Here is a 12,642-nt window from a genome sequence, read left to right as displayed (position 1 = left end):
GTCAAATTTTTTATTTTTATTTAAAAAATATTATTTATTTTGAGAGTGAGAAAGAAGGAGAGGGGCAGAGAGAGAGAGAGAGAGAGAGAGAATGCCAAGCAGGCTCCAGACTAGTTAGCGCAGAGCACGACATGGAACTCCATCCCACGAACCTCGAGATGGCGACCTGAGCTGAAATCAAGAGTCCCACGCTCAACGGATTGAGCCACCCAGGCGCCCCTCAACTCAACTTTTTTTTTTTAAAAAAGACCAAAAAAAACAAAACAAAACAAAAAAAAACAAACCACCACTGTAACATCCAAACGAGGCAGGATAGTCCAGATTTCAAGGACCTGAGGAAAGTCTGTAAGAAAACTGCCTTAACCAAATACTCTCCTCCGACTGAAGCCATGAAAAACCGGAATTGAAAGGAAGGCAAGGCCAAATTTGCAGCTGGTTTCCTTTGCCAAGAATGATGCACTAGAGCACCGCCTATTTGTAGGGTGCGGCCATCCGAATGGGGGCTGCCTCTGCAGAGCTTACTTGAGGCCATCAACAGTTCTGCATTAGCGCCTTCCTTTGAGCTCGTCGTCCGGGTTACTGAGGTCCCCTAGCGGCTGGCAGAGGAAGCCTGAACCATCTAAATTTGATAGTAAATGCAGAGACCACAAGAGGAGGAGGGTGGGAACCACCTCTATCCTTAATCCATCAGGCTCACGACCTTCCTCTTCCCTGCCCCTCTCCCCCATTTATCAGTAGGAAGCTGTGATAAGTGGATTGTGAAGAAACAGGGGCCTGAACTAGGGAGATGATAGCGAGAACGTAAAGAAGAAGTAAATCTAAGTTCTTTCAAACTTTCGTAAATGAGGCCTAATTTTCTTTAGATGCCACTTTTCAATTGAAGAGTTACCTGTAAGAGAAAGGGGATTGTAAAAATAATTGGGAGCTGTCATTTTGGACAAGATATTTAAAACCCTACTGTCAATCTTCCATCCTAAGTGATCCCATCCCTCTGAAAGGAAATGCCTTCCTTATGCCTCCTGAATAGGCAAAACAAAACAAAAAACTGTTTCTTGAAAACTGTTTCTTTTGCTCCCCGAGACACAAGGGCCATTGTCTTTCTGCCTTTGGCCCCAATGATCTCGACAGGACGTCCAGGACCTGGAGCCCAGATGGGGAAAGGTGGGGGGGGGGGGAAGTTGACTGGCACTCGAGGCAATTTAAAGGAACCTGGGGGTGGGCAGGGCTCACCCAGGCTTTGGTTTTACCCCTCTTGCGCTGTTACTTGCAATCTCACTACTTCTATCCTAAATAGCAAAGAAATGACAAGCAAGCCGTTGAACTTAATTAGGGGTACATAATAAAGTGACAAGGTTCTCTCTAAGTGCTCTTCTCTGACCCCTTCCCCGCCGCCCCTGGACCATTAGAGTCTGAGGTTCCCGCGCAGGGGAAGATGATCCCACAGAGGGCACTGAAGTCTAGGATGCTTTTGGGTCTGTGTGTGCGTGTGAAATAGGACTGTCTTCGGCCCGGCTGAGTCCCTTTACCTCATTTCTAGCCTTTTAGGTCAAGTGTGGCGTCAACCCAGCTGGGCTGCCGCTGGGCTGGACGCCTGGCCCCCAACTAGACCGAACCTGCAGAGGCTCAGCTCTAGGGTACGAACAGGTGGGCTCGAGGCGCGGAGGCGGCGGGGACGGCGCCCGCCGCGCGGACTGGACCGCCGGGACCCAGGTGCGGGAGGGGCTTGTGCAGCCCGCGCGGGGGCTGGAGGACTTGACAGATCGTAGGAAAATAAAACAAAAAACAAAAACAAAACCCACCGACTTCCCCACGTTCCTCTGCAAAAAATCGTGGGTGGAGTCGAGAAGGGGGCGATAGAGTAGAATTCCGCAAGGCCGCCTCCGCCCGCCCACCCAGTGCCCGCGAAGCGAGGAGCGTCCCCCTGGGCCCCGCCCCGCCCCACTTCGGGCCCCGAGCGGAGGTCGAGGCGAAGAAGCGAGCGACTTGTTCCACTCGAGCTTCTCGAGTACTCGGCTTTGCTCTTCAGTAGTAAACAAAGTGTCGCCGCCGCCTCCACGCTGGTTTGCCTCCTAGCAATCAAAACACTGAGAGGGCGAGAGACTCACAGAAATACTTGAGAATTACCAGAAAATAATAACAGAGATCCAAAAAAAAAAAAGAGAGAGAGAGAGAGAGAGAGAGAGAGAGAAAGAGAGAGAGTGTGTGAAAGAGAAAAACATCCCACTACCCCCCACCAAACCACTGCCGCCTCCCGGGTGGAAAAGCGGCCCCCGCCCAGGCGGGCGACCACTGGCTGCCTGGGCGGCGGCGCCGCGCGCTCATTGGTCGCGTGCGCTGTCAGTCAGGGGCGGGCCGGCGCGCGCGCCGCCGCGGGCGGGGGGCGGCGGCAGATCCCGTAAGTCGGGCGGCAGCGTAGTCGCTGCAGCAGCAGCCGCCGCCGCCACATTCAACAGGCAGCAGCGCCGCGGTCGCGCCGCCGGGAGAGCGAGCGGCCCGCGGCGTCCGTCCTCCTTCGGTCCGCAGGCCCTGTCAGCAGGAGTTCGGCGCCGACTGCTGCCCGACCCGGCGACTCTGGCCTGCAGTCCTGCCGGTGCAGCGAATCTGGAAGAGCCTAGATGTTGATGGACCCGCGAAGTTAAGTTCTGGGCTCGCGCTACTACTCCGCCGCGCCTTCCTCCCGGTTTTCGTCGGCTCGAGGCGCCGACCTCGCCCCCCAAATCTCGGACCGGCTCTTCGCGCCCTCTCCCCCTTGGCTCCCTGTGCTGCTCTCGACCCTTTGGCTCTCCCGCGGTTGGGGGAGGGGTGGGGGTCACCATGGCCGAAGCGCCCCAGGTGGTGGAGATCGACCCGGACTTCGAGCCGCTGCCCCGGCCGCGCTCGTGCACCTGGCCGCTGCCCAGGCCGGAGTTTAGCCAGTCCAACTCGGCCACCTCCAGCCCGGCGCCGTCGGGCGGCGCGGCAGCGAACCCCGACGCCGCCGCGGGCCTGCCCTCGGCCTCGGCGGCCGCTGTCAACGCCGACTTCATGAGCAACCTGAGCCTGCTGGAGGAGAGCGGGGACTTCCAGCAGGCGCCCGGGTCCGTGGCGGCGGCCGCAGCGGCGGCGGCAGCGGTGGCGGCGGCGGCGGCCGCAGCTGCCGCCACCGGGGGGCTGTGCGGGGACTTCCAGGGCCCGGAGGCGGGCTGCTTGCACCCGGCGCCGCCGCAGCCCCCGCCGCCCGGGCCGCTGTCTCAGCACCCGCCGGTGCCCCCAGCCGCCGCCGGCCCCCTTGCAGGGCAGCCGAGAAAGAGCAGCTCGTCCCGCCGCAACGCGTGGGGCAACCTGTCCTATGCCGACCTCATCACCAAGGCCATCGAGAGCTCAGCCGAGAAGCGGCTCACGCTGTCGCAGATCTACGAGTGGATGGTCAAGAGCGTGCCCTATTTCAAGGATAAGGGTGACAGCAACAGCTCCGCGGGCTGGAAGGTGAGTGGCCTCGGGACGCACAGCCGGACTGGGAGGGGGCGCGGGGACTCTGCCTCCACCTGAGGTCGTGGTGAGGCAGATGAGAGGGCGGCTGTGGAAGTTTGCTTGGGCTGAAAGTGCAGGGCACGCGGGCAGCGCGTGCAGGGAAAGCTCGAGAAGCGGCAGATGTGAGTGGTGGGCTTGCCCAGGACCTGTCGGGGGACAGGAATAAGTGTGTGTGCGCGCGCTCAAGTGAGAGTTGGAGCGGGACGGGGAAAAGGGGCTCATTTGGGAATTAGGGAGTGAAAAAAAGTAACGGCAAGAAGTGGACATAAGAGCGAGCCGAAAAGTTCACCGCCAGTGGAAGGAGGAAGGGGTTTACTGGGAGCTGCTCCCCCACGGCCGGCGAGGACTCTTGTCACCGCTTCTTTTACTCCAGGACCTTTAGGGGGTGAGGGCGGCTCCTCTCCGTCGCCGCGACGCGCGTTCCCCCAGCCTTGGGCTGCGCCGAAGAGCCGTTTCCGCCGCACTGGGCGGAGGAGGGCGCCGGGAGGCTCATCGGGGGCCCCGCCGCCGGGGGACCGATCTGTAGGTGGAAGGGACAGGTCGCGAGTCGGCCCTTGGCAGCGCAGTTTTTGGAGGCCGGTGTGCATTTTGCTTTGTTTTGATTTTACCCGAAGTGGCCTCGAGTGCAGGGGGTCGGGCGCGACGAGCCCGAGGTAGTGCATCCGACACGTGCGAAGGGACGGCCACCGCCTGCGGAGCGCGGGCGCCGGGCCGCGCCGGGCGAGCTAAAGTTCAAGTGTGACCCTCGGCGGGGGCGGAGGCGGGAGCGGGAGCTGCGACGGCGAGGGAGGGGCCGCAGGCGTAGGAAGAGAGCGTCTTTAAAGGGCCAGCGCGCTGCGGCGGTGCGCGGTTCCCGGCCCGGCCGCGGGGCTGCGAGGCCAGTACTTCTCTACGCAGGGAAGTGTCCCCAAACTTGGCCTCGCCCATGGTCTGAGGCTTTTACATAGGCACGGGGAGGCTGCCTTGGGTGACCAGAGCTGGGGATGTGTGTACCTTCTTTCTCACTTTGCCGCCTCATTGTTACCGAGCGTGGAGGTACAGATCCCAGAGGCAGGCAGGGGGCTTTGTGACAAGTGTTTTCGGGGAGTCGGAGTGGAGGTGCGCATCAAAGCAGTTTGTAGGGCCGTCCTGCCACAAGAGAGGACCGTAGATGAGGGGCCTCTGGTCCTTTTTGTCTTTCAGAGAGGGAGACCCGGAGAGACGCAGGATGGGGGCAGGTACTTCCCTACTAGGAGACTGAGAAGACCCCGGGGCTCTCAGGAGGAGAGGCTGTGGGGAGGCCTCCCGGGGGTGCATTCTCCTTTGGCCTTCTGAAGCTGACAGTTTCTCGCTGTCCCAGGTGGAGGGATCGATGTGAAAGTTTAGTGGAGAACTTCCTCACTCCTCGGAACTTCTTCCTCACCCCTAATCCTGACTGTACAGCCTAATAAAGATTGATCTTTGCTGCGCAATTGGTTACTCCACGGTTGTTTTACATACACTGTCATGCCTGTGGTTAATGTGTGTCAAAAAGGTTAAGATACTCCTAACGTATTGAGGTTCCTGGAGAAGGAGCCAGGATATTATTTTTTCCAAAGTGTGTTTTAGAGTAAACGTACCACTTAATAATGTCATTACTAGGCGTTAACATGTTATTTTACCAAGTGTTTCAGAAAGGTACAGTGCTTGCTTTTAAGCTTGATATGTATTCTTTTAAGTCACAAAATCAAGATTGTCTGCCAAATCCAATTTTACTTAACATTTGAATTTAAGACCTGACTTGCTCATCTATCAACCCTACTTGAGCTATTTATTTATAAAGCGTTTGCCATTTAAAAAAAAAACAAAACACAAGTTTTTCAAAGTACGGTGTGTACTTACACCATTCTTTTAGGTCCTTGGAAATGGATACAATCTACTTCAGCTTGCTGGAGTGCCTTTCTTCAAAGATGGAGAAGGGCGATGTTTGGGATTATTTTTAGTTTTGCCTCTCATATGGCCTTAAATCAGATTATTCTTCTTAAACTAGGAATACAACCCAAACTTTCAAGTTAAAAACAAAACAAAGATTCTAAGTCCAAAGCAAACCCCCAACCATTTTTATTAGGTTTTTGTTCTGATTTTTTTTTGCCAAAATGCAATTATAATTTTATTTTTAAAAATACACTTTTCAGAGCTAGAAGAGCAATTAGAATCGTTGGTATCTGTTCACAATTGGAGGCCCAGTGACTGCTCCCAGTGGCAACCAAGTGGGGCTTTGGGAGGAGCGGGCTGCCGTTCTCAAGTGAGTAAATGTTTCAGGTGTAATGAGAGTCCGTTGGTGGAAGTCAGATTACAGCAAGTGCATTTTCACTTTGAGTAAAGGGATATTTTAAGAAGAAAAGAAACAGCCTTAAGTATTCTAAGTCATAACTAGTCTTTTGGTTCGAGTTTTCATAAAAATGAGTTACTTGTTAAAACCAAGTTTTTCAGATTTGAAAGACTCCCTTGATTTAAAGGTTCGTAAAAGGGAGAAATTTTACTATGACTTTTAGCTTTAAAAATCGAGTCCTAAAATGCGAATCAACCAAAACCTAACTATTTTAAAACTTAGGAGAGGCTGCTTTGGAACTAAATATTTCCTGTGATTTACTGGTGGGAATTAGATTGACCCTTTAATTAAATATAGTTGCTTGTGCTTTACTTTCTGGGGCCTGCCTGAGGATTTGAAAGTGGTTTTCATGGACGGAATAGTTGAGAAGGTGTTAAAGAGTTCATAAACTTGTAGTTCCTTAGACACTGGTTATATTTGTGAGATACGCATTTTGTATTTATAGAGATGGTACCTTACATGTGCTTTACAGTTGTTTTAATATCGGCTATAATTATCATAAGGTTACACTCAAAGTGGAAGCTAAGACTTTTGGAAAACCCAGGATCTTTTAAACCATGTACACTATTTATAAATAGTGAAACTTCATTTCCATGACCTTTTTTTTTTTTTTTTTCTTCTTCTTCCCCTCCCACATAGAAAGCTTTCTAGAGCTTGGGAACTAGTATTGTGAGCTCTGGTTCTGTCCACCCCCCCCCCCCCTCTTTTTTTTTTAATGGCAGTTTTAAGTTGACTCTTGTTTTTTGTTTTGACACTATTTGGAGCACTTCGGTTAAAAGAATGCTTTGACAAGTGAGATATCTCAGATGTTCCTTATTTTGCAATGACATTTCTTTAATTTGGCTTATGAACTGACAGTACTACTTTTTGTGTTTAAAAACTCGTATTTTGTAATTAGGGTTTGTAATCTGCAGGTGAGTTATTTAAATAGCCACAAAGTCCCTAGCACAGGGATGATAGATGCTTTCTTGCTGCAGTCACATTTGATTTAGAGAATGACCTCTTTAAAGGTGAGGCCAGCTTCTAGATTGTTACTGAAATTACCTTAAAAGAAAACCTTTTTTTTACAGTGGGGTGAAAATGTCAATATCTGTATTTGGGGAAGGGAGCATGTGGTAAGAGAATTAAAAATGAGTAAGGGAATTATGCAGCCAAGTGTGATATCATATTTACTAAAGGCTGAAAAAGGTATGTGGGACTGACGTAACAGGTCTTATGGCTGGCATGTTTGTTTTTGTTTTTTTTTTTCAGAAATTCCAAAATTGATGTCAAGTGTGAATACCTTAATTGATAATTATAAGAATTTTATTTTTATTTTACCTGTGGATTTGTGGCAGATCCTTGGAAGAGAGTGGTGACTTCTATTTTTGACTTTTTTCAGCTTTTATTTTCTTGGGGTGGCAAACATTTGAATACTGGAAAGAAGGCATTTTTAACTCATGTAAATTTTAAAGAAGGTTAAAGTTCATTGAGACAACCCCCCCCCCCCCCCCCCCATTATTGAGAGTCTGTCACATTGGCAGTGGACACAAATGTGGCTAGGATACCATGCACTGCACAGGGAATCTTTTAAGGGGACATATAAACTGGGGAGGAGGGAAAGAATACTCAGTGGTGAGTTAGAATCCCTGACAGGCTGGACATGTTCTCTCTGTCCTTGTGCCTTTTCATCCAGCCTCCTAAACTACAATTCTGTATGATTTTTCTAAGACAGCAGCTGTCTGTATTTGCCTGGAATTTCTTTGGAGAGCCTGAATTATTTGCATTTTTCTAGAACACTCTGCCCTTGGAAACTACCCAGTACCTTGGCATCATGGGAATTTAATCGGCTGGGTTTTTTTTTTTTTTTTTTTTTTCCCTGCGTGTGCCGTAACTTTGGGGCTTCCTGGAATCCTCTTGGAGAGGCAGGATAAACCCCATGGTGATTAGAGCAGTTTGTAGTTGTACTGAGCCTTGGAGCATTGAGTGAGCAAAGTGGATTTAGCCCTGCGTCTCCGCAGTTCAGCATTTGCCTCGGCCTTCTTAGTAACAGCTTGCAGAGACTTGCCTTTGCCCCATCCCCTGGGACCTTCCTTGGGTTAGATAACCACCTTTTCTTGGTGTGTACAAAATTCTGAAGTTGGTATGGGCTGCTCCTCAGTTGTCAAACAGGATTGGATGAACTTGAGAAAGTGTTTCTTTTGGTGTCTGAGGGGGTGACGGTTTGTGTCCCAGTGGATATGCTGTATATAAGTGTACCGAAGCCTGGAAGAATTGTCCCTTTTTGCTAATTCTTGATTAAGACTAACAGAACTCAGTGGCACATAAATTCTTTGCAGAAAATTACTGCTTGTTATTTGTGGTCTTCTAAGGAACATATGAAACAAGAAAATGGATTTTTGTACATTAGTGATTTCATATGGTTCAGTTTTTAACATCCACCCTCCTATTGGCATCCCACTCCACTCTGTCTACCTATGGTTTATAAATTTGTGGGTTAAGCACTGCAAATATTGAGGCTTGGTTTGAATTATTCTTGCCACTTGGAAAGCTTTGGGGCTGCTTTCCCTTTTTTTTTTTTTTTTTCCTCTTTTTCATTCATCCTCATGTAGCTTTGACATAAGCTGTTAAAAAAAAAAAAAGCAAACTATTTTTGATATTGTGCCAAATAAGATTAGAAAGCTAAATCTGCAATCCCTTTCCAGTTTATTATTTGGTGAATTTTCACCTTGATGCATTATTAATATTAAATAAGGACATACATTCAATATGTGTCCTTTATTTCAGGCCATATTTATTACAAAAAAAAAAAAACAAAACGAGATGGGACTGTGTGATGAGCTTCTATACCCCCGATTTTTGGTTTCTCATGATTGCTTGAGCTTGTAGTCTTTACGGTCAGAGTTCACCAAGGCTGGCAGGGGAGTGTCTAAGCCTTCCATTTCCTCAGTTTTCCGTTGACCACCCCCTCTGTAGAAATCCCTTTATTGGAGACTGGGTTACATTGGACTGTCTTCATCCCTCCCCCGCTTTCATACTGCTTTCTCCTCCAGTTGGTTCATTCATTTTTTTCTTCTGTGCTCAATCCTAAAGATAACCTCAGGACTAGTTGTGGACTTTTTCTCTGGCTCTTTCCTAGGTAACTGACTCCATCTATTGTCCTGTGTCTCCAGTTACTTTAAAGGCCATAAGTGTCCCACTTTCACCTCAAATTGAACATGTCTAAACCCAAGCACGCCATATTTCCTCTTACTCTCAGATAAGGTTCCCATCTTGAGTTCCCTGATTCGGTTAATAGTCTGGTTAACCTTTTCCTAGTTTTCAGACTTGGATGCCCTTTTCAGCATATTCTTCTCATGCTTTTTGGTGTCCCCAAGTCTGTCAGCTCTTCTGTCTCAGTCTCTTGAGACATTCTTTTCACGACCTCCACTCATTCCCCTAGGTTAGGCCTCTTATTTCAGGTCCAGACCATCCTGTCCCCAGCACTTGGATCATCTTGTGCCTCTACTGCAAGTTCTGAAAATTTTGCTTAGTCTGCAAAGCTCATGTCCTTTCCACCAACTTCCAGTCTTGGTTCCTGCCTGAAGGCATTTTTGCCTTCTCTTAGTGAATGTCTGGTGATTTCTTAATTCATGTTGCTGTATATTGTAATTTGACTTTAATGTCTGCATGTTATATCATGTCCGTTATATAGTAAATATGTGGTTGGGAAGAAATTTTTTCTTGAACCATGGGTCTTTTATATTTCAGCTTTCTGTGTGTTCAAAATGTGATAATGTTTTTATTAGTATTACTAAAGAACAATTATTATTTTCCACAGATGGTCACGGTATTTTTATTATTTTTTTCTATTTGTTGAATAATTATTGTATACAAGATGTCGTATTAGATGCATCTGAACGATAGAAAAATGATTCGAATGTGATCCTGTAGGCAGGTTAGGTATGGCACATAAATCAGTGTAGTTAGTCCACAGTCGGGAGGGTTAAGTGTCTTTGAGAAAAATGGAGTTCAGTGTTGGCTATTGAGGTGGACCTTGCAAATGGGATGTTAGTCTCCCAAGATTTCATTATAAAATTTTCAAATGTTCAGCAAAGTTGAAAGAATTCTACATTGAACATCTGTATACCTGCCATCTAGTTTCTACTTACTATCATTTTATTATACTTGGTTTTATCAAGTAACTATCCATTGGCATATCCACTTTTCTATATATCAGATAATTCTTTAAATTGATTTTCAAAATGATGAACTGGCATTTATAAAGGCGTGAAAATAAGGGAAGCATCAGTTTCTCTGAGTAATGGCTATATGACACACAGGAAGTTTAAAAAGTATAGGGTAGAATATCGTCAGATGGAAATTGAACTTTATATGTATGAGAACAAATTTTTCTATGAAATTATATGTTTTTATAATATAAGAAGTTATGAAAATAGGGTCACATTTTCAGTTTTAAAAATTCAATTTTGTAGAAATGTTCCTGTGAATATAGAAACCCATGGAATGCAAGTTAAGCCAGTGTACTGCATTGGGTTTAAAATTTACATGCAGAATTTGATAATGGAACATGGCACATATTACATAATTGACTTAACATGAAGAGTAGGTATTTCCAAAATATTTAGCTTTTTGCTTGGTCTGTTCCTTAAAACTAACCTTCAGGGGCGCCAGGATGGGCCGTGGATGGAGCATGCAACTCTTGATCTCTGATCTCTGGGTGGTGAATTCAGGTGAATTTGAGCCTCACCTTGGGGGTAGAGTTTACTTAAAAAGACAAATAAACAACAAAACCTAACCTTCATACTGTCCTGTCCTGGGAGCAGAGTGATTTAAATAAAGAAGGGTCATTGTTGAGCATAATTCTTGTGTTTTTGAAAAAACAGAAATTCCTTTTTTTTTTAGATCATTATTTGAAATATTTTGAAGAACCTTTATACCATTTTCCATAATGGCTGCACCAGTTTACATTTGCACCAAAAGTGCATTAGGTTTCCCTGAAAAAAGAGAAATTCTAAAGTTGGAGTCAGCAATCTCAAAATATACTTAGGGCAATCATGAAGAAAATTTATATTGGCTTAAAAAGATGCTTTCAGATTTAAATGTCAGTTCTAATATTGCATTAGCTAAATCCTAGAAATCCTCGATAGCTTTCTCATTGTAGTTTGTCTTTACTCACTAACCTTGTATAGGAATGAATGTTATAATGAGATTGTTCAGTGGATCCAGAGGAAGTTAAATCTGGATAGGCTAAACCCAAAACTGATGTCAGGCCGATATATAACTGAATGCATTCCAAATACTTGTGAGTGAGCCTGGCTAGCTCATGGAGAACCAAAAGATTTATGTAATAGAAACTGTACTGTGGCATAGCAAAAAGGCACAGATACAGATCTTTAAGCTTATTGGCCATGTTAGAAATAACAAGTGTTGGAGAAATGTAGAAAGCTATTTTGCTAGTATGTACATATTTGTGGTAGCAGACAGTATCGTTTAGAAGGTGTCTTACTTTGGGGACAGGGAAACAAAAACAGATGAAGAAAGAGCTCACTTGGAGGAATTATTAAATTTGTAAGTTACCTGACACATGGACAAAGTAGCTTTCACAGCACACCAGGATATCATGCTTGTGTGATTGCTAGTGATCAGAAACACTAGGAAACAGTATGTAATTGGCCAGTCTGATTTTTTCCCACTGTTAATGTTTGTGGATCCAGTGAGGTTCAGAATTGCCACTCATCTTTGAGAGATATGTAAAACATCTTCATCCGATAACTTATGTCTTATCTTAGTTCTGATTTTGAAGGGGAGAAGTGTAGGCTTATTCCTAGGCTTCTCTCCTGGGAGGAGAGGCAGAGTCAATTTGTAGATCTGTGGGAGGACCGGTCATTTTTTCTAAGGTAGCCTGTCCCCTGTGGACACTACGTCACGTGGGTTCTTCAGTTCTTAGGGCTGGTGGGTGGCACATCTGTCTTAGAAGAGACACCTCTAAAGCCTGTGCTGCATTGGTCTGCACCGCAGCACCTGTGACCTGGGATGTGCTGTTACCACCGACAACCCACGCTCCTCTTACACACTGCTGCTGGGCAAAGACACGAAGTCTCAAGACTGCCACCTTTTTGAGTGTGACCTGGTTCCAACATCTCTAATGTGGATCCTTGAGACCTAACAAAATCTTACTCTGCCTTAACTTTTCGCCCTAGATGATATTGGTCTTAAGTTACAGAAGTGACCCTCATGCTAAATCCTGTGACCTTGAAGGGTGTGGAGCTGCTGCTTAACTCCCCTGAGTAAAGCAGTGCTGTTATGTGAAAGAGGGTGGGAAGAGAGTGTGGCCCGTTTTCTTTTTGTGTGATTAAACACATTTCTTGGATAAATAGATTTTTCTCAATCGCCATTCCTCGCAGATCTGGAAAATGGGTCATGGTTTTGTGAATGTCTTATATTAGAGATTCGATATGCAGCAGAGTTGGAAAAAAATGTTTTTCTCTTTACAACCCTGATCCTGAAGTTGTTCTAGAACTGCTTTCGCGTGGCTGGTGAGAGGCCTCCTGTTACTGGTTTGCTGAGCTAACAGTTTGAAAGGAGCTAAGCAAACCTGACATCGGGAAGGGAGGGGAGGGGACCTCCGTGGCTGCATTTATTTTATAACTGCAGTAGGAAAGTCTCGAAGAGCATGATTAACCCTCTGAGTCTTGTTTGGGTTCTAGCCAAGAGAGAAGGTCTAATGGAGGAAGGAGGAAGATGAGAACCAGCTTGGATTATGTGGGAAGATAAAGATCTTTTCGGTATCTCTCAAATAG

The 12,642-nt window shown here is 46.6% G+C and overlaps 1 protein-coding gene across 1 annotated transcript in view; it reads left to right on the top strand.

The window, feature by feature from the left end:
- Positions 1-2,405: 2,405 nt before the first annotated feature.
- Positions 2,406-12,642, top strand: part of FOXO1 (forkhead box O1) — a 97,793-nt gene continuing 87,556 nt past the window's right edge. Inside the window, exon 1 of the mRNA XM_042906003.1 lies at positions 2,406-3,465. Within this exon, the coding sequence (XP_042761937.1) occupies positions 2,815-3,465 (651 nt within the window). The 5' untranslated portion in view covers positions 2,406-2,814. The remainder of the gene's footprint in view (positions 3,466-12,642) is intronic.

This window comes from Panthera leo, chromosome A1 (genome assembly GCF_018350215.1).
Source record: "Panthera leo isolate Ple1 chromosome A1, P.leo_Ple1_pat1.1, whole genome shotgun sequence".
NCBI classification, from domain to species: Eukaryota; Metazoa; Chordata; class Mammalia; order Carnivora; family Felidae; genus Panthera; species Panthera leo.
Note: the sequence above shows the minus strand (reverse complement) of the source record. Positions and strands in the feature narration are given on the sequence as shown.